General features: G+C 43.1%; 1 protein-coding gene across 1 annotated transcript; it reads right to left on the bottom strand.

The window, feature by feature from the left end:
• Positions 1-59: 59 nt before the first annotated feature.
• On the bottom strand, positions 60-19,246 carry MC2R (melanocortin 2 receptor). Its single transcript, XM_024763949.1, has 2 exons — positions 19,195-19,246; positions 60-1,131 (listed from the first exon to the last, which is right to left on the bottom strand). The coding sequence occupies exon 2, from the start codon at positions 1,029-1,031 to the stop codon at positions 138-140; it is 894 nt and encodes a 297-aa protein (XP_024619717.1). The 5' UTR covers positions 1,032-1,131; positions 19,195-19,246; the 3' UTR covers positions 60-137.
• Between the last annotated feature and the right edge of the window lie 3,341 nt (positions 19,247-22,587).

A 22,587-nucleotide genomic window follows, 5' to 3' on the forward strand; every position in this document is an offset into this window, starting at 1 on the left:
ACACAAGTCAGTGAGATTCTCCTCGTGTGCTTTAGGGAAGGAAAGGACAGTTGGAGCATTAGTATTGTTGGTATGTCACGTTACTCTGTCCCTTGACAGTATTTCCCCATGGCTCCTAAAATCAGGGACCAATAATTCTACTGGTACCTGTTGCAGAAGGTCATCTTTTTGAATGCATCCCTGAGCTCTGGGCTCCGGAAGGCATATATGAAGGGGTCAATGACGGCGTTACACATGATCAACACACCGTTCACCTGGAAGAGGGACATGTAGCAGGCACAGTAGGGGTCAGCTGGGCAGAATGTCATCAAGAGGACATGAAGGACAAAGGGCGCCCAACAGAAAATGAAGACCCCGAGCAGAACAGTCAGTGTGACAGCCCCTCTCATGTTGGCTCTGGGAAGCGTGGAGGTCCTCCTGGCGTGGGAGCGGGCCAGCAGGAACATATGCAGGTAGAGGCACAGGATGAAGGCCAGCATCAGCGGGAACAGCGCTGTGAAGGCGATCACCGTAGGGACGTGATGGGAAAAGGTCACGATGGTGATGCCGCTGCCCATGCAGCACGTCCAGATGACCATCAGGACGACAAGGGCACGGCGCGGGGTCACGATGCGGTGGTACCTCAGAGCGTGGAAGATTGTGATGTAGCGGTCAGCGGCGATCACAGACAGGCTGCAAATTGAGCCAAGGAGGGAGAGGATGAACAGGGAGTCCACCACGTCGTCTGCTGTGGTTTCAAAACTGCCTTGAGGCTCGAGGTAACCCATGTTTCTGAACATGATCAGGATGTTTTCCAAGATCTTGTACAGGCTGCCCAGCATATCGGAAATAGCCAAGCTGCAGATGAAAAAGTACATGGGCGACTGAAGATTCTTATTCTTGATCACAGTCAGAAGGACCATCAGATTCTCCAAAACCCCAACAATGGATATTGTGAAAAATATCTCTTCTGGCAAAACCACAGGAGGACAGTCTGAATTATTTCTTGCTGTACTGTTGATGCTTTCATACAGGTTGATAATGTGTTTCATCTCTCCTGCACGTGGTTAAGACAGGGATGTTACTGGGACTTGACAGAAAATTTGATTGATTCTTTAGAATCTTTTCTTCTCTGTAGTTCTTGCTGAAGACCTGAGGTGAAAACCACACAGTCACCTAAAAAAGTGTATGTAGGAATATCAGTTGCAAAATAGATCACAAAATAAAAACAAGCCATGTTAGCTTTGAGGAAGCTCTATTGCCTCTGCAAAATATAATGGTGGAATATTTAAATAAAGCAATTTACTGGACCCTCATCTTTTTAAAAATCTTTCCTAAATATATTTTTATTTTTAATTGAAGTATAGTTGATTTACAATGTTTTGTTAGTTTCAGGTGTACAGCAAAATGATTCAGTTATATATATGTGTGTATATATATATTATTTTTCATATTCTTTTGTTTATTTTCTATATAGTAACATATACCTGTTAATCCCAAACTCCTTTTATTCCTCCCTGCTTTCCCCTTTGGTCACCGTAAGTTTCTTTTCTATGTCTGTGAGCCTGTTTCTGTTTTGTAAGTTCATTTATATCATGTTTTTAGATTCCACATATAAATGATATCATATTTGTCTTCCTCTGTCTGACTTACTTCACTTTGTATGATAATCTCTAGTTCCATCCACATTGCCGCAAATGACATTATTTCATTCTTTTTTATGGCTGAGTAATATTCCATTGTATATATATATATATAACACATCTTTTTTATCCATTCATCTGTTGATGGACACTTAGGTTGCTTCCATGTCTTGGCTATTATAAATAGTGCTGCTATGAATATTGGGGTGCATGTATCTTTTTGAATGAGAACTTTCATCTTTTCCAGATATATGCGCAGGAGTGGGACTGCTGGATCATATGGCAACTCTATTTATAGTTTTTTAAGGAACCTCCATACTGTTCTCCATAGTGGCTGCACCAATTCCCACCAACAGTGTAGGAGGGTTCCCTTTCCTCCACACCCTCTCTAGCATTTATTATTTGTAGACTTTTTAATGATGGCCATTCTGACTGGTGTGAGGTGATACCTCGTTGTACTTTTGGTTTGCATTTCTCTAATAATTAGTGATGATGAACACTTTTTCATGTGCCTGTTGGCCATCTGTATGTCTCCTGCGGAGAAATATCTATTTAGGCCTTCTGCCTATTTTTTGATTCAGTTGTTTGGAGTTTTTTGCTATTTAGTTGTATGAACTGTTCGGTTTTTTTTTTTTTTTTTCCTTTTTTCTTTTTGGCTGCATTGGGTCTTCGTTGCTGCACATGGGCTTTCTCTAGTTGTGGCGAGCGGGGCCTACTCTTCGCTGTGGTGCGCAGGCTTCTCATTGCAGTGGCTTCTCTTGTTACGAGCACGGGCTCTAGGGTGCGAGGGCTTCAGTAGTTGTGGTGCACGGGCTTAGTTGCTCCGCAGCACGTGGGATCTTCCCAGACCAGGGCTTAAACCTGTGTCTCCTTCATTGGCAGGCGGATTCTTAACCACTGCGCCACCAGGGAAGCCCTGTTCGTATATTTTTGAAATTAAGCCCTTGTTGGTCATATTGTTTGCAAGTATTTTCTCCCATTCTCTAGGTTGTCTTTTCATTTCGTTTATGGTTTCCTTTGCTGTGCAAAAGCTTGTAAGTTTAATTAGGTCCCATTTGTTTATTTTTGCTTTTACTTCTTTTGCCTTAGGAGACTGATCTAAGAAAGCATTGCTACAATTTATGTCAGACAATGTTTTGCCTATGTTCTCTTCTAGGAGTTTTATGGTGTCATGTCTTATATTTAAGTCTTTAAGCCTTTTTGAGTTTATTTTAGTGTATGGTGTGAAGGTGTGTTCTAACTTCATTGATTTACATGCAGCTGTCCAGCTTTTCCAACACCACTTGCTAAAGAGACTGTCTTTTCTCCACTGTTTTCTCCTTTGTCAAAGATTAATTGACTGTAGGTGTGTGGGTTTATTTCTAGGCTCTCTATTCTGTTCCATGGATTCATATATCTGTTTTTGTGCCAATACCACATTTTTGATTACTGTAGCTTTATAGTATTGTCTGAAGTCTGGGAGTGTTATGCCATAAGCTTTGTTCTTTTTCCTCAGGATTGCTTTGGCAATTCTGGGTCTTTTGGGGTTCCATATAAATTTTAGGAATATTTCTCTAGTTCAGTGAAAAATGTCATGGGTAATTTGATAGGGATTGCATTAAATCTGTAGATTGCTTTGGGTAGTATGGCCATTTTAACAATACTAATTCTTCCAATTCAGGAGCATGGGATATCTTTCTATTTCTTTGAATCATCTTTAGTTTCCTTTATCAGTGTTTTATAGTTCTCAGCTTGTAAGTCTTTCACCTCCTTGGTCAGGTTTAGTCCTAGGTATTTTATTTTATTTTGGACACATATTTAAAAGGGGTTTTTTTAAAGTTTCTCTTTCTGATATTTCATTGTTAGTGTAAAAAAATGCAACAGATTTCTGTTTGTTAATCTTGTATCCTGCTACCTTTCTGAATTCACTTATCAGTTCTAATAGTTTTTGTGTGGAGTATTTGGGTTTTCTTTACAGAGTGTCATGTCATCTGCATATAATGACAATTTTACCTCTTCCCTTCCAATTTGGATATTTTTTATTTCTTTTTCTTGTCTAATTGTTGTGGCTAAGATTTCCAATACTATGTTGAATAGGAGTGGTGAGAGAGAGCATCTTTGTCTTGTTCCATAATTTGGTGGGAAGGCTTTCAGCTTTTCACCATTGAGTATTATGTTGGCTGTGGGTTTGTCATAAATAGCTTTTATTATGTTGAGGTATGTACCCTCTATACCCACTTTGGCAAGAGTTTTTCTCATGAATGGATGTTGAATTTTATCAAATGCCTTTTCTGCATCTATTGAGATGATCATGTGGTTTTTGTCTTTTGTTGATGTGGTGTATCACATTAATTGATTTGTGTGTGTCGAGCCATCCTTGTGACCCTTGGGATGAATCCAGCTTGATTGTGGTGTATGATCCTTTTTATGTGTTGTTGGATTCAGTTTGTTAATATTTTGTTGAAGATTTTTGCGTCTGTATTCATCAAAGATATTGGCTTGTAATTTTCTTTTTTGGTAGTCTCTTTGTCTGGTTTTGGTATCAGGGTGATGGTGGCTTCATAGAGTGACTTTGGGAGGGTGCCCTCCTCTTCAGTCTCTTGGAAGAGTTTGACAACAATCAGTATAAGTTCTTCTTTGTTTGTTTGGTAGGCTTCCCCAGTGAAACCATCTGGTTCTGGACTTTTGTTTACAGGGAGGTTTTTTTTTTAATTACAGATTTTATTTCACTTCTAGTTATTGGTCTGTTCAAATTATCTATTTCTTGATTCAGTTTTGGTGGGCTGTATGTTTCTAGAAACTTGTCCATTTCTTCTAGGTTGTCCAATTTGTTGGCATATAACTCTCCACAGTATTCTTTTTTGTTTCTTTGTATTTCTGCCATATTTGTTGTTATTTCTCCTCTTTCGTTTGTTATCTTGTTTATTTGGGTCCACTCTTTTCTTCTTGGTGAGCCTGGCCAGAGGCTTGTCAATTTTGTTTATCTTTTCAAAAAACCACCTCTTGGTTTTATTGATCTTTTCTGGTTTTTTGATCTCTATTTTATTTATTTCCTCTCCAATATTTATTATTTCATTTCTTCTGCTGACTTTGGGTTTTGTTTGTTTTTCTTTTTCTAATTCTTTTAGGTGGTTATTTAAGTTGTTTATTTTAGATTTTTATTGTTTTTTGAGGAAGGCCTATATTGCTATGAGCTTCCCTCTTAGGACGGCTTTTACTGCATCCCATAGATTTGGTATGGTTGTGTTTCCATTATCATCTGTCTCAAGGTATTTCTTTATTTCCTCTTTGATTTCATCATTGACCCATTGGTTTTTTGGTAGCATGTTGTTTAGTCTCCATGTAATTTTTTTCCCTCATTTCTGTTTCTGTGGTTGATTTCTAGTTTCATGCTGTTGTGGTCAGAAAAGATGCTTGAAACAATTTCTAGCCTCTTAAATTTGTTGAGGCTTTTTTGTGTCCTAGTATGTCATCTATCCTAGAGAATGTTCCATGTGGACTTGAAAAGAATGTGTATTATGGTTGTTTTTTGTTTTTGTTTTTTGGATGTAGTGTCCTGAAGAGGTCAATTAAGTCTAACTGTTCTATTGTATCCTTTAGGATCTCTGTTGCCTTACTGATTTTCTGACTGGAAGATCTGTCCATTGATGTGGGGTGTTAAAGTGGGGTGGGTGTTAAAGTGGGGTGGATGTTAAAGTCACCTACTATTATTGTATTCCCATCAGTTCCTCCCTTTGTCTGTTAGTATTTTATGTATTTAAGTGCTTCTATATTGGGTGCATATATGTTAATGAGTGTAATATTCTCTGCTTGTATTGATCCTTTTATTATTATATAGTTGGACCCTCATCTTAACTGCTCTGTGAAAACATATTTAGTGGAATTTTGAGCCTAGAGATAAAGATTATCCTGTGCTTCTCCCCTTTCCCTCCTTATCTTTCTCCTGAATCCAATTGCATGTAAAGTGGGTTAGAACAAGTAAAGAAGTAAAGATTCAGAACAGGAAAGCACATGGTCACCCTTCCTCAACTTGAATGTGGTGGCAGGTTCCATGAATTGACAGGATGTTTAGGTCCTTTCTTTCCACTGCTTGTCTTTCTGGGTCACTGCCTGACCCTACAGCTTATGGAAAAGGCAAAGATGTTGATGTACTATTCCCATAGTTGATGGTGCAATATGTGTTTTCACTTCTGTTTCAAAGGGAGAACCCACAGATTTCAGTTCCATATTTTAGGGTAAAAATGTATTTGATTTGGTAATACTGTTTATAAATTTGTTTTCTAATTTGGTGGAGCCATAGACTACTATGGATGCTCAAATGCTATTAAGAAACTACCCCAGGGCTTCCCTGGTGGCACAGTGGTTAAGAATCCACCTGCCAACGCAGGGGACACGGGTTTGAGCCCTGGTCCTGGCAGATCCCACATGCCACGGAGGAACTAAGCCCGTGCACCGCAACTACTGAAGCCCACGTGCCGTGCTCCGCAATAAGAGAAGCCACTTCAATGAGAAGCCCGCACACCGCAACGAAGACCCAACGCAGCCAAAAATAAAAATAAATAAAATAAAGTTAAAAAAGATAAAATAAAAAGAAACTACCCCAGTTTAACATTCAATATAAGAGGTAAAGTTAAATTATTCTTCATAATAGGAGAATATAATGGGTGTTTTAAAAGTTTTGGCTATTTCTTTAAAAAAAGGAATGTGTCTGGTAAACATTAAAAGCAAAACAACATTAACTATTTATAAGATCTTTAGCAGAAAATGAAAACAATCCAGTTTGTGCTCTTTATCACCTAACAAAATATTATAACTTCATTTTTCAGATTCTATGGGAAAAAAGTACCAAATGGGCGATTCTTTTCCGAATTAATAGTGGAACTCTTACATTCCTTGAGACAGCAACCATCTTTACTTTTCCCACTTGTCTCTGAAAATGCCTTTTAGACCACTGAGGTCTGGACTTCAGTGAGCGCTGAATCATGGCTTCAATGCCACTGCCAGGGAGGGTGGTGCTCCCCAGAGTGCTTTCAGTTGGTGAAAACAATTGCTAAAATGATGGCCAAACAAAGCATTTTAGAAAATGACACCAAAAATTATTATCCCGCAATAAAGAGAGAATCAATGTATTCTTAAACCAGCAGGTGTTTTGGTTTTGATTGTGTTTTTTTCTTTTTCTTTTTGCTTCCTGCTGATTCTGGCCTTGCTATGAGTGTGAGGTTGTCAACTGATTGGCTCTTGTGCACACCCCCAAGGAGGTCACACTCAGTGTGGAGCTTGACGGTGGCCAAGTCTTGGTTTGTAGAGTGATCTTTTACATTTCAGTCCTTCTTATATTATTTTTCACCTCCAGGATTAATTCCTTATCTGAAGACCAAGCTCTTTGATCTTAAACGTCAGTAACCAGAGTCTAGAAGGCTCCATCTCTGTCTATGGTGTTGCCCTGGGGGTCATTGAGGGGGAAGGGGCATGATGGAGGAGGACCAGAATCTGACACAGCAACAACTTTTGTTCACTCATTTGGCTTGAGGGGTAGGTTTTGGGCACAAAGAAGAGAATTGGGAGCAACAATAATCACATAAGGACCACAAAAAGCAAAACTGACTTCTGGTTTTGGGCTGGGTCTCTAGGAACACGAGTTACCAGAGTTAATGGCATCACAGGGCAAATGAATGTGGCTCCAACACCTGTTACGCGGCATAACTGGGCCGATGTTGTTTGCAAAAGCCAAGGGAGCACGGGCAACTGTAAAATGAGATTTTTATACTGATTATTGTCTTTGACCAGAAAATGTAAAATATCTAATTTTCATATTTTTGCAGGGCTCTAAGAGAAAGGAGAAGGCTTTATTATTTGTTATTAAATTCCTGTTATGTGCCAACTGGTACAATGCCACATGCTGTGCATGGCATCTTATTTTAATCCTCTTGTCAACAGTACAAGGTAGTCTTATTTTCCCCAATTTGCATCTGAGGAATTGAGGCAGAAAGGCCAAGATACTGGCCTGAAGTTCCATAAGCTATAAGAGGCAGAGTTGGAATTTAAATCAAGGTCTTTTTGGCTCCAGAGATGAGTATCTGCTAAAAGAAATCACTTAATCTTAGTGCTTCTATAAATATTTATCGGATAAGGAATTTTTATTAGCTTTAGTAGAAATGAAAATAAAATAACTTAAAAACCTTAAACCTGTACATATGACCAAGTCAGGATTGTTTTTCCAATTCTCTCTCAAAGATTATTAAAGAAATTCAGAGAAGAGCAAGGCCCTGCAATCCCCTCCTTTAGTTGAGAAGGGAGAGTGATGGCACGAGGCCTTGAGTAGAAGGGCTGCAGGCATCCTGGAGATGGCGGGCAGTTTGGGAGGCTCCCCTGAACCTTTCTGGAGACAAGTCAGCAACACTGTGCCCGTGTTCTCTGTGCTCCTGGGGGTTGTTGTATGGCTCTTTGGGAGAACAGCTGGGAAGGAGGGTAACATGGCTTATTTTTCTGTTGAGTGGATAAGTGGTTTTTGTTATAGGGCTTCCAGGCTTTTCCAGCTGATGGAGTTTTAGAACGTAGGCTTCAGAGAGAGCCAGTGAGGAACTGAGGTCTGGGTTCCCAGGAAAGGTTTTTCCCAGAAACTTTTCAAACCCCCTCCTCTTGGGTTTTTAGGGAGGCTTCATTACACAGGCACAGTTGATTGAATCACTGGCCATTGGTGATTGACTCAACCTCCAGCCCCTCAGGGGTGGAGTTGGGTTCCCTTGCAACCAGCCCCCATCCTTAGGTTACCAGCTTTCTAAAAGTCACCTCATTAACATAACAGAAGACAACTTGATTGTTCTCCCCACTTAGAGAATTCCAGCTGTCTTGTGAGCTCTGTGCCAGAAAAGAGGAGGAAGACCAAATGCATGTCTCTTATTATAAATCACAATGCCACAGGGCTGCTGTCTGCATCCCAGGTCTGTGCTGCCCTCTCTCCCTGTTTTCACTAGATGCATGTAACATTTTTATTTCATTTTTGAATAGGTACTGCAGTCATATATATTTATATACGTATATTTGTGTATGTGTAGATATGCATAAATAGTAAAACGTCTTCCTCCCAACCCTCTATCCTGTGTGCCATTACCACTCCTCAAAGAGGTGATCAATCTTCTGGAGTTTCTTTATGCCCATAAAAGAAAATAGGAGTATGTGCATCTTCTCCCGGGTATTAGTTAGGGTGAAGGGGAGAGGCAACAAGAGCAACAGGGGAGCCTTCAGGCTGGGAGGCAGGTCTGGCTCCTGGGGGCAAATAAGAGGAAGAAAGGGGGAGTCTCAGACCACAGCACAGATCTGGGAAGTTTTGACCTGGCCAGTGGGGAGTCCTTGAGCCAGCTGCCAATTAGAGGAATCCTAGCTCCAACAGAAATAGACTGTGCCCAGTCATGGACTGGAGGCAGCCTGGAGGAAATAGGACCTCAGCAGGAACATGGTGGGATCCAGACACAGAGCGCTGGGCACCAGTCAGCCCTACTTCCCACAGCAGATCTGAAAGGCCCATTTCCATGGCCAGCATGATCCCCTGCCCTTTGTGTTCAACAGTCAGTGTATTGTACATAGTGTTTTGTACCTTGTTTCATCTTGGAGACTTTCCACAAAGTAGATGGATCACTTTCTCATTCTTTCTCCTCCTCCTCCTTCTTCCTTTTTTAAAAAACCACTACATGGTATTCCATTGGTTGGATATGTCCTGAGTTATTTAATCTGTGTGTATTGATAGTCACTTGGGTTGTTTCAGACATTTTGCTGTATAAAGAATGCTATAATGAGTAATCATGTAAGTATATAATTTCTCATGTGCATAATGAATTAGATAAGTTCACAGAAAAGGAATTGTTGAGTGAAAGTGTATATGCATCACTGGTCTTCATAGATATTGTCAAACTGCCTTCCAGAGGGGTTGTGTCAATTTACATCCTCACCAGCAGAGCACTTTCCCCCCATAGCCTCCTCAATACAGGGTTATCAAACATTTCGATCATTGCCAACAAAACACCTGGTAGGTGTTGGTCTACATACTAGCCATGCATGTTGTTACCTCCCTCTGTGTTACTCTGATATCCCATCTCGGGCAGACTCTCCACCGCTGTTGTGCTCTCAGGGCATTTGAGACTTTCTGATCTTACCTCCTACTTCTGTCTCAGTGCCGACAAACACACCAGACCCAGCCTCCCTCGACATGTGGCTGAAAGAGCCACCCAGCATTTCCTGTTTGGGTACAAACTGTCCTTATAACTGATTTCTATTTCTTGGTCTTAGATTCAAAAACAGAAGAAAAAGAGTGGAAAAAATGAGTAGTGAAATAAGCTAAATATGATCCAGTAAAAAAAGAAAAGATGAAAAATAGGGGGGAGGGGGAAGGGTGAGCTGGGACAAAGTGAGAGAGTGGCATGGACATATATACACTACCAAATGTAAAATAGATAGCTAGTGGGAAGCAGCCACATAGCACGGGGAGATCAGCTTGGTGCTTTGTGACCACCTAGAAGGGTGGGATAGGGAGGGTGGGAGGGAGGGAGACACAAGAGGGAAGAGATATGGGGATAAATGAATATATATAGCTGATTCACTTTGTTATAAAGCAGAAACTAACACACCATTGTAAAGCAATTATACTCCAATAAGATGTTAAATTAAAAAAAGAAAGAAAGAAAGAAAAATAGGAAACAACAGTAAAGTCTTAAAAACCAACATGCAGGGACAGGTTAGGTTTTACATAAATTTAAAGTAGCTGAATGGTAGACTTTGTCTTGAATGGACCAGTTTACCTTAGTGTCGGGTTGTAGGGGGTCAGTGTCCTCTGGCATGTTCTAAGTGTTTTGAATATTACTCTGATTGCATGTTAAGATGAAGCCCACTGAAATGTTGGAAGCCACTCTTCTGAAGAGTTATTTGGATTTTCACCAGAGCTTAGTGGCTCTGGCTGAAACTTAAACCATGGAGGGTGAAGCACAGGAATGGGGCAGGGTAGAGGTTGTGGGTTGGTCCGGGAGCTTACTGCTTCCCCTCGAGCAGACTCCCCAACCTCCCTGCTGCCCAGCACCCAACTCCACTCAGCACTGGCACTCCTGGCAGGAGTCTGTGTGATGGTTGGAATGTGTGTAACCTGTCAGCTGTCTTGCCAAGGCACTTGCCCGCTCGCCCCAAGGAGCTGAGCACCTGCCAGTCCACACCTTCAATCCCAGGTGTTTGACTTGAATAGGCAGAACACTTTAAAGGGCTTCTCATAAAAGTAATTGAACAAGTGAACAAATTGAAAAGATTCTGCTTGTTGTGAGGGACTTTGTAAGTGATGGGAATCTTCAGTCTGTGTGGTGGGTACCCCTTTCCCCTGGTACCTTTCTACTTCAGTGACTGTGCCTTTTTTCTTCATTTGCATTGTATAATGTAACTGGAGAAAAATCAATACTTAGTTAATTAGTTGTGTGTATAAAACTCAAAACCCCCTATTTTGTTAGTAATTCAATTGAGTTTTCCCTGGCCAGCGAGACAACACATTTATATCAAACTCCAAAGTACATAAAAATGGTAAGGACAGCCAAGTGACAGTTGAGACTAGGTGAGATTACTGTTACCTTAAAGGGGAGGAGGGGGAAGCAAAAGCTATGATAATTAATATAAAGCCCCCTTTTTTCAACTGATGGGAAAGACAAGCAAAAAATATCTCTTAGTGAAAACATTCTCAGCAGCATACCTGACAAGCTTAGGTGTCTCCAAGGTCCTTCTGCTTCAGCAACTCAATTCTGCTGCTCATTGTAAATATTGATAGGGCTCTAAAGTAAAGTTAGCAAATCAAGGAGCTTCAACATGGAAGTTCTCTACGCTTCAGGTGATTCTAAGGGAAGAAAATGCACACTGGGAAAGAATCACTTCTCTGACTTTTAGTAACAGTCCCAGCATTCTTCGGATTCCTCACTACCCCACACACCGCAGTGTAACATGCATCACTTTGGGCCATCTGTCAATCATACAAATAAATTAATTCCAGAAGGCTGCAAAGAATTAAACCAAGTAATAAATCAGGCTAAGCCTTCACAAACCACTCCACAGCAATCAACAGTCTTCATGTCTAAAAAGCATCAGCTCAGTGTCAGTGGAAAGGCTGAATCATTGAAGTGGAGAGGCTGAGTTTGTAGGATATTTAGATCTGCCAACTTGTTTAACTATATTCCAGAGAAATGGTGCACTTTTCTGGCAAGAGAGCTAGATATGTTCATAAGAATACAGTTGAAGACGCTCACCAGAGAAATAATCATCGAAATCAAGAAAAAGCATCAAAGAAATAGATATCCTTAAGCCTTGTCATATTCAGCTCCCCCGCATGCACATGGGGACAAGACTACTTAGTTCAGAGCTCTTGCGTTATGTTTGGGTTATATACGACACTACATGTAAATTACCCAGCCCACTACATGTAAATTACCCAGCCCAGAGCCAGGCATGCAGTGTGGGCTCCATAAAGGAGTTCTCATTGTCTACAGAATAAAATCCATTTTTAAAGCACTTGGCATTTACGGCTGTCTACAATCTGTCCCAGGCTAACGTTTTTTTGCCATGTTTCCCGGTATTCTATGTAGAACCCACCTTCCAGCCCAGTTTTCTTATCATCTCCAGGAAGCTTAGCACATTTTTGCTTCAACATTTTTACTACTGTCTTCCCTCTAGAATTCCGCAATCTCTCCTCTAAATCCTACTTTTGTTTTAGCCCCAAGTCAAGAACAAACGTCTAGAGTGTCTCTGCCTACCACTCAACCCAGGTGGCCTTTCTGCTCTCATGTCCTGAAACGTGTTTTGTTCTTGCCTTGCATTTGTCATGTGGCACCCTGTGCCTATTTGAAAGGTCAGCTTCCAGTGTTTGTGCTGTGTCTCCTGAGCAGCAGGTAACCCCCTGGGTCGGGGGCTGGTAGGTTCTCCCTCCTCCTCTCTGATCCACTTCAGTAACTCACTGAAGTGCCCAGTAACTATTTTTGATGTGTTAGAATGTGAACATCATCAATTGAATAATCAACAGTTTGTGTTTCTAGAAAGATATGTTTGGGGGAGGTATATAAAATGTGCAAGAAACAGAGTTAGTGGTTTTATTTTTTCATTGGCAGACCAAATTTCAGTTAGAATTTTGTGGGAAAATGAGTGCTTCTGCTAGAGTTTAATTTTTTGGTTTCCTCTTATTTGAAGTAGCGCCTGTAAAATGAACAGCCTCACTCTCCTTGTAGAAAGGGTGAGGGACCAGCTCCCCTAGAGTCCAGGAAAACAGCTTTATCTGCAGGAGCACGTGCCTGGCCAAAGTTTTCCTGGGCAGTAAAAACAGAAAATAATGAGACTTTTTGTGCAGGAGAGAAAGGAAGAGGGTTTTTAGAAGGAAAGGGGCAAGTGACTAGCCTTTGTCAGTAGAAAGGAGTTGAAATCAGATGTCTTACTTGTTGAAAGAAAAATTGCCCAGCATCTGGGAATGTTTACTCAGGAAGAGAAAGAGACAGTGGACGGTCCTTCTCTAGGAAGAGAGAGGTGAATGTCAAATCCAGTTTTGTCCCAGAGCTCCGGGGTGGCTAGTACTCCGGGGTCTGCTGTGATGGGGTTGAAGTGCTGAGGACCTCGGGCGGTGGTCCGACAGTCCTGGGAAGCAGGCTCCGCCCTGGTTGTCCTGGGAACCACGCCCACCAGGACCAGCACCTCTGCGAGCAGGTGGAGCAGTTCCCAACAGCGGCACCAAGTGGCAGTGAGGAGTCCAGACAGTACTAGATGGACCAATGCCAGGCTCACTGTTCAGTTTAGAGTCCGTAAACCACTGGGGTTTTAGAACATTCAGGATAGGAGGCAGCCCAGAGGAAGATACTGGCCTTTTTTCCCTACATAGCAGGCTGGTGCTTGAACATTTAGTTCAAATATCAAGAGATGCGACTATTTTTACCATTACTTTGTGGAGCAACCCATACTGGTTACATGAGGTCTATATTAAAATATGACTTCTATGAGATATTCAGGATAAAAAGCACTGCATCATTCTAATGAGTAAAAGGAAATATATACTGTGATCAAAAAGTATAAGCCCGATATTATCAATGTAATTTCAGATTCCTGGGGTTCCATTTGGTTCGAATCAAAAGGTAGGCAGGTGAGTTGAGAAAGGCTTCTCCTAGAAGCAGGTCAGCCCCCTCCTTCACTTGGTACCAAGTTCTTTTCATACAGGAGAAAATACTGATAGTTGGCTGGAGTGAAAGTTGGAGGAGGAAAAGAGAAATACATGGTTAAAGCAAACAGTTTTCTATTAACATTGGAGCCTAACTGACCAATGACACTTCAGAGAAATAAAAATTGATGAAAAGATGAAAAAAAAAGTTAGAAATGAAGGTGTTGTGAAAGATCATAATCACAGATGATTTATTTAAGTTTCAATAAATATAAATTGCTCAAAATCCAGGTACAAAGTTTCGTTAAATTTAGGTGTCTAAAAATGTGTCATCACTAAAATGTGTCATCACTAAAAATCTGAGGATCCTAGTCACACACTCTAACCCAATAGAAGGTGACAGAGAGAGTTCCACTGTCACACTCTACCTTTAGGACCTACAAACCTGACTGAGCTGACTCAGTGGCTCTAAACAAATCATCAATGATACGAACAAAGATGTACATACAATGATGCTCACTGTGTATACCTGTTAATGATAATAGTGGGAAACTGAAAAACCATACATATAACTGGTGACTGAGGATTGGTTAAATAAATTCTGGGAGGCCCATGATGTAGACCACTACTCTATGGTTAAAATCATGGTTCAGTGGTGCAGAGTATATATACACTCATGCAAAGGCATAGAAAAATCTCTGAAAGACATATGTCCAATTTTAATTGGGTGATGGAGCTATGAACATTTTTTAAAAAAAATAAACTTTTTATTTTAGAACAATTTTAGATTCATGGAAAAGTTACAAAGATAGTTTAGAGAGTTACCATACACAGCACACCCAGTTTCCCATATTATTAACGTCTTACATTAGTATGGTACATTAACCACAATGGACGGTACAATATTGACACATTATTACTAGCTAAAACCCATATTTTATTCATATTTCCTTAGTTTTTACCATATGCCCTTTTTCTGTTCATGCCCACATGACATTTAGTCATCTTTACATTGAGCATGTTTCATTATGCTCCTCTTGGCTGTGACAGTTAGACTTCCTCTGTTTTTGATGACTTTGACAGTTTTGAGTACCGGTCAGGCATTTTGTAGAATGTCCTACAGTTGGTATTTGTCTGGTGTTTTTCTCATGCTCAGACTGGGGTTATGGACTTTGGGGGGAGGAAGACCACACGAAGTAAAGTTATATCCTCATTACGTCACATCAAGGGACGTATTGTCAACACGACTTTTCCGGCATCACCCGGCCGAGGTCGTGTCTGTCTAACTTCTCCCCTGCCCATCTGACCTCTTTGAAAGGAGGTCAGTATGCACAGCCCACACCTCAGGAGTAGAGAGCTGTGCCTGCCTCTTGTGAATGGAAGAGCCACATAAATTATTTGGGAATCTGCATGGAGATTTGTCTACTGTCTTCCATTTATGATTTGTTCAATCATTGGTATCAGTATGGATACATGGATATTTATTGTATACTTTAGGTTATAATCCAATATTAGTTTATTTATTTTGTTGCTTAAATTGTCCCAACTTTGGCTGTTGGGAGCTCTTGCAGTTGGCACATACCCTTTGAACATACCCTCACCACTGTGATTTTTTGGAACAATTATTTACCTTCTGCGCTGCAAGATGTTCCAGGCTCATCTTGTTATTTTGTGCTATCGTCATGGAATCAGTCATTGTTCCAAGAATCACTGACTCCTTTTATTGGAGAATGGTGTTAAAAACCAAGATCTGAGGGCTAATGTGTATGTTGTTTCTGGGGTGTTGCTGCTCCTTGAGCCCTTTCCACTAACAGAGTAAGGAGACACATGTGTATACACTAAGCCATGTGTGTACACACATCTACAAATACTTCTCTCTCCATCTGTATCTACATGAAGCTAAGTATGAGCTCATCCTGAAGTTTCCAGCTCCAGTCTGTTGCCACGTGGAGACTTCTGACCTCCTCTCCTTGCTTACCTGTAACCTCCTGGCCCAACAGTGAGGAACTCAGCTCCTGCCAGGTGCAGGGCATCATTTAATTGCTGGGTCCAGATGCACACTTCCAGTGGTTTCAGAATTGTTAGACCACATCCCTGTGGTGAACTGTATCAACTAGAGAGCAGGCATGCAACGTGGGCTCCATAAAGGAGTTCTCATTGTCTACAGAATAAAATCCATTTTTAAAGCACTTGGCCTTTGTCTTACAGTCTCTACTCATTTTCAAAGTCACTTATGTCAGCACCTTTCCCCCACCACATGCATTGAGGTTATTTCATGTATTTATGATACAATCAGATTCTTTGGTTGCTTCCATCCTGAGACATTCTAACCTCCTAAATGATTTTTTTTAATTTTGAAAACGTAAGATTTGCACTTTATGCTGTAAATTTCTATAAGTTTTGACAAATGCATGGTGTCATATATTCACTATTACAGTATCATACAGAATAGTATCACCACCCTAAAACTCCCCTTGTACTACATCTATTCAACCTCAGTCCCTTCCCAAACCACTGGTAATATCTTATCTATTTACTGTCTTATAGTTTTCCTTTTCCCAGAACGTCATATAATGGTAATCACACAGCACATGGCCAGACTCGTTGTGTCACTTAGTAATATGAGGTGTTGGATTTTATTCTGTAGACAATGAGAACTCCTTTATGGAGTTTCACCCCTGTCTTTTTTAGGCTTTCTAGCTAAACGATAGTTGAAGGACTTCTTGGTTGTTTCCAAGTTTTGGCAATTATGAATAAAGCTGTTATAAACATCCATGTGCAGATTTTTGTGATGAACATGAGTTTTCAACTCAGGTAAATACCAAGGAGCACAATTGTTGGATCATATGGTAAGAGTCTGTTTAGTTTTGTATTAAACCACCACACTGTCTTCCAAGGTGACTGTACCATTTTGCATTCCCATTAGCAAGAAATGAGAGCTCCTGTTGCTCCACATCTTCACCATAATTTGGTATTGTCAGCATTTTGGATTTTAGCCATTCTAATAAGTATTTAGTGGTATCTCATGGTCATTTTAATTTTCATTTCTCTAATGATAAATGATAAGTATTATTTTTATGTTTATTTACCATCTGTAGATCTCCTTTGGTGAGACATCTATTCATATGTTGTTCATTTTAAAATTGTATTGTTTGTTTTCTTATTGCTGAGTTTAATATTTCTTTGAATATTTTGTAAAAAAAAGTCATTTCCAATATGTATTTTGCAAGTATTTTCTCCCAGCACTATCTGTTGAAAAGTCTATCCTTTTTCCCTTGCATTGCTCTCACACACTTGTTGAAATCAGTTGGCTACATTTGTACGGGTCTGTTTCTGGGCTCTCTATTCTCTTCCATTGATCTTTGTCTATTCTTCTGCCTTGATTTCTGTAGCTATATGGCTTTACCTAAGGCTGTATAGGATTCGTTGTCTCCTGCGCAGGGCCCAAAATGTATGTTTAGCATTTTAAATTAATATTTTAACATATAAAAGAGCAAACTCCCCAATACACCAGCACATCCTTAAAATCTGTACTTCAAAAGCAGTCTGATTTTGCCCTGGCTTCTCTTACAATGGTTTCCACGTTAAAGGTCAGAGACGGTGCGGGGTGAGAGATGTTCTTCAGTGCTCCAGTTAAATATGAGGGGCACATTTTATTCCTGTTCCCTGCTCTCCCACCCGTTTCATAAATAAGAAAACTAAGGCTCAGAGAGGGACTTGCTCAAGGTCACTGAGCTACTGAGTCTGTCTTGCTCCAAGGCCCCACACGCATCGCTGGCACGTTGCCAAGTGCATGTGGAGCCCTGAGTGTAAATCTTCTTCTGAATTTCTGTATCATTTTAATATCAGCCAGACTTCTTGAGATGACACCCAAGCCCTTTACACACCTTCTTGTCTCTCAGCTCTCGGAGCCTCAGGGCCACCTGGCCCCCCCGCCCCAGAGCGCTCCCTCCTGGACCCCCTTCTCTGGGCTGCCTTCCCTAAGCTGCCCCACCTGTGCTCCCGCCACCTGTCCTTACGTCCTGGCCCCGGATGCCACCGCCCAGCACAGACCTGCCAGCCTTTTTATGACAAGGCGGACGGATCTCACATGAGGTTAATTAGCCATTAAGTATTCAGGTGGGAAACATGCCTGGAAAACTAATGAGGTGAAGGTAGGTTGGCTTTTCTTTTTACGCTGAGCTGCCTGAGGTTGCCCTGAGGAATGAGAGGGTGATGGTGCTGGAGGGGGACACCCACACCTCCCCCCCTCCCACGAAATCTGGGCCACTGAAAAGCCAAGGTGCTCCATGGTGTCCCCTCCACTTGCTGGGGGGTGTCCTACCCCATCTGCTGGGGGCCCCCTTCTCTGGGCTCCCACAGCCCCGTGGGGGCTCTTCTCGAGGACTGAGTGTGACCTGCTGTCTCAGCCACAGCGGCTTCGCGGTCGCAGGCCTGGTGCCTCAGTGTGCATGGGCCTTTCCGGTCAGTGCGTGAACCAGTGAGGCTCATGACCAGCCCTCTGCACGCCTGCCCCTCCCAATCCTGCTCAAGGCCCTGCTCTCAGCGTCGGCCTCTCATCACTCTTTCAGTTCTTTCCCCCTTGGCTTTGCATGTGTGCGCATGCATGTATGTACGTACAGGTATATGCATGTGTGTACGTGTGTGTACATGTGTATGTGTGTGTAAGTGTATGTGTTTGGGAGGAAGATGAGTGGTGGGATCATCTCAAGGCAGCTTAGGGAAATAAAAATAGGAAGAATAGCTGCTTTTGTGAAAAGACTGAGCCCTCCGTTTTGGGGAATACATATTCCCCGTGACAGAGCCAACCAAGCAAAGAGTGAATGTCTCAGGTCTGCAGTGACTGCATGGCTTTCCAAGTGACAACCACTTTGGAGGAGTATGTGATCAGGAATCTGCTTTTAATTCTCATTTATCCTACACCCTGTATTTTTGCCAAGGAAGGCAGAGGACTATTGAACTTGTAGATGAGAAAGGCAGAGTGTTAATTGCCCCAGAACCACAGAAAGTCCACATGTATATGTCGATGGCAGAGATGCTTATGCACCAGTACCAGAATGGAAACAGAAGGTTAATCAGGTAAAAGGGTGACTCTCAGGAGGTAAAAGAAACATGACGTTTTCTGTTCCTAATCCCATTAGGAAAAACCTGCTTGTAGTCCTGAATAGAGCTTGATGATGATGTAGAGACTAAAACTGTAGAGAAGCTAAGAAACTCATCAGGAGGGAAGTTTGCTTTGGTTAGACATACAAGTAAGAGATTTTGTTGTTACAGTTTAATTAGAAAATAATGTACTCCCACAGGAAGATGAAAGACCATAATTTAAAAGATGAGCTATTAGGAATTCTGAATAGAATCTTTTCTCAAGATTTTTCCCTAAGTGTTCTATTTATGATCCCAAAGCCCTTAAGAACCTGAGAAATTAGTAGAAAATGTACTTACTTTCAGCTCTGAAGCAGGAACTTTCTGGCCGAGATGACTGAGAACGAATGAGGTTTGAAAGAAAAGCAAGAGAAGGGCCTTGGGCTGGGACGCACAGAACAAATGCATCACTGGAGAGACAGTTGTTTGTTGTCATAACCTTGGATAAATGTCATTCGAAACGCACTGCATACTTCTGGTAATGCGAAGTCAGAGAAATGAAAAGAAGTGGTTGGATTAAGTCACAATTTCCATGGGCTCAGCTGAGCAAGGCTGCTTCCAATGTTCATGACAAGGTTTATGGCAGACGGCAGACCCTGTGACCTTGCTCCTCTTTTTTTTTTTGCGGTATGCAGGCCTCTCACTGTTGTGGCCTCTCCCGTTGCGGAGCACAGGCTCCGGACGCGCAGGCTCAGCAGCCATGGCTCACAGGCCCAGCCGCTCCGCGGCACATGGGATCCTCCCAGACCGGAGCACGAACCCGCATCCCCTGCATCGGCAGGCAGACTCTCAACCACTGCGCCACCAGGGAAGCCCCCTTGCTCCTTTTTAACATCATTTTAGAGTTAGTTTTCAACCAAGGAATTCAATAAAATTGGATTTTGAGGAAATGGTTTTGGAAGAATTTGTTTTAAAATTTTCAGCAAACTACTCAAGGCATCTTGCAAACATTCAGCTCATTAATCTCTTTAAGAAGAGGGGAATAAGCCCATCAGCCATGTTTCACAAGACCAAACAGTGAGACAGGGGCTGTGTGCCCAAGGCCCCGCAGAGCATGGGCTGCCACAAGAAGAAAACCTCGTGTGCTGCCGATTCTCCTCTGTCATTAAGCTTCACAGAATCCACCATCCAGAGCTCCATCATTCAAAGCAAAATTGTTCAGTTTAAGGGTACAACATTGTTGGATTTCTGTTTGCCAGTGCCTGCAGGGGAGGACTCCTGTTGGTATCAGGCACATTGATGTGAGTATTTAAATGTGGCCTGGGGCCAAGTCAGGGTGGACCTGGGGCTTTGGGGCTGAGTCCAAAACAGTGGCCATTTCTGAAAAGAGCAGTTCCAGCCCTGAGCTGAATGATGTCCCCACGTGAGTGGTCTGGAGAGGACTGAGGACAGAGGTCTGAGTCTGATTTCCCAGGCAGGGAAACACTTTTTTTTTTTTTTTTTTTTTTTTAGGGACGTGGGCCTCTCACTGTTGTGGCCTCTCCCGTTGTGGAGCACAGGCTCCAGACCCGCAGGCTCAGCGGCCATGGCTCACGGGCCCAGCCGCTCCGCGGCATGTGGGATCTCCCCGGACCGGGTCACGAACCCATGTCCCCTGCATCGGCAGGCAGACTCCCAACCACCGCGCCACCAGGGAAGCCCAGGAAACACATTCTTATAAACTGTCTTTCCTCTGGCCTGTCCCTGAGGTGAAGCATGTTCTCCTGGGCGCTGCCGGCACCAGGGTCATTCTAGGCCTCAGAGCATTTGTGAACAGCCCTGAGCCCCACAATGGCCCTGGGGCCCACACGAGGCTGTTCTGCGGGCCTCTTTCCCACCAGAGCCACGCAGTTCAACAGTATGGAAAAGCTGGACAGTGCCCCCAGAAAGCTACCTAGGAAAGAAGAGACACCTGTCCTCAACCCTCAGACCTGCTGTTTCCAGAACCTTTGCCAAAGATCTGATTAGCTAGTTGGGAAAGCTGGTGGCAGGTCAGGGAGCAGGCCCCAGGCAGGTTGGCAGAGGGAGCACTGTTGGAGAAGGCAAGTCTTGGGGGGGGTCCCCTCCGTGTAGAGGCTTGGGCGGCTCCATGTAGGAGTGAAGAGAGATTTCAGGGAGGGTTTGCTAAGCCCTAGGAAAGAGAGGAGGTTTTGCCATTTTAGTTCTTTCATTTTTTTCTTTTTTGACTCATCTCCCTCTAATTATGCAGGAAAATATTTGGATCATGAAAGACCTTGTATGCCATATAAAGGAATTTGATTTTTTATTTAGAGGAGCGTATTAAAAGTAGGTAAGAATTTTGACAACATGAGTAGCAAGGGCTTCCCTGGTGGCGCCGTGGTTGAGAGTCCGCCGGCCGATGCAGGGGACACGGGTTCGTGCCCCGGTCCGGGGAGATCCCGCATGCCGCGGAGCAGCTGGGCCCGTGAGCCATGGCCGCTGAGCCTGTGCGTCCGGAGCCTGTGCTCTGCAACGGGAGAGGCCACAACAGTGAGAGGCCCGCGTACCGCAAAAAAAAAAAAAAAAAGAATAAAAAGTGCCTTGCATAGCAAATCTTTCATGACTGGCCTTTGTTTGTCGTGTCCTGTTCTTTGACTGGTGTGTATGTGCTGGCGGGGCAGGGGGTGGGTACCAGTCACACCCTGAACTGAAGAGTGTAAGAAGGATCACGTTGATTGATTTGGGGAGGGAGATGTAGGGCGGTGTCTATTTTTGAAATTTGTTCCTGAGCCCCTCCAGGTGCAGGGCACTGCCCTCAGGGTGGGGGAGTTCACAGAATACAGTGAAGTGTGAGTAGGTCATAGCTGCAGCGGCATGGGCACTAGGGAATCCAGTTAGAGCCCTCCTTGTTTCTTAGAGGATGAAACTGACCCCAGAGAGGCTGACTTGCCCAAGGCCAAGTGGATGTCAATCTGCATCTCATCTTGCCCCCTGGCTCAGTCTTCAAGGGGCCCAGGCCTGATGACTGTCTCCCCACCTTCTTTTCGGCAAGGAGCCCTCCACTGTCCCACCTCTCACTTCATCCCAGTAACCACTTATTCTCTCCTCTTCTTGAACTTTTCTGGTATTCCCACATCCCTCCCAGATTACGGAGCTTCCGTCAGACAGGGAAACTGTTGTGGTCCTGGAATGGAGCCTCCATCAAATGGGCTATTTGAGACGAACTGAGTGAAAGGAGTGTTTACAGAGCATGTAGGGAACCGCGGGGAAGCACAGGCCCTGGGGACACACATGCCTGCTTGTGCGTTTGCAGCCCTGGGTCTGAGGGGAGAGCGGAGGATGTGGTGACTGTCACCACCCCACGGGAGGAGCTGGGAGGGGGCCCAACCCCCTCTCTCCTCCTCCCTGATCTACTACTGGGTCTCAGGGCCCAGGGATGGGAGGGGGGTGGGGAGGGGTCACACGGAAGCTTTCCTTCACAGACACACAGGTCCAAAAGAAGCCGGCTTGGGAGGAGTCTGCAGAGGGGTCAGGTGCGTGCCCCCGGCCATACCGGCCCAGCCTCCCAGCACTGCACCTGCATCTCAGCCCGTGTCCAGGGCTCACTTGTCTTTTGTTGGTGCCCCCTTTCACTCAGCGAAGCTCAGTGTGTCTGTGTCTCGCTTTCATCACACAGCAACAGGTGGTTCTGTAACAAGAACGCTCTTTGATCCTTTAGCTCAACATCACGGATGGCGCCTGAGTGGTCTGCAGCTGGGACTAGGGCAGTTTCCG

Source organism: Neophocaena asiaeorientalis, unplaced genomic scaffold, assembly GCF_003031525.2.
Source record: "Neophocaena asiaeorientalis asiaeorientalis breed wild unplaced genomic scaffold, Neophocaena_asiaeorientalis_V1.1 scaffold110, whole genome shotgun sequence".
Taxonomy (NCBI): Eukaryota; Metazoa; Chordata; class Mammalia; order Artiodactyla; family Phocoenidae; genus Neophocaena; species Neophocaena asiaeorientalis.

Coding starts and splice junctions, on each gene's coding strand:
- MC2R (XM_024763949.1), bottom strand. CDS start 1,031: ATGAAACACATTATCAACCTGTATGAAAGCATCAACAGTACAGCAAGA.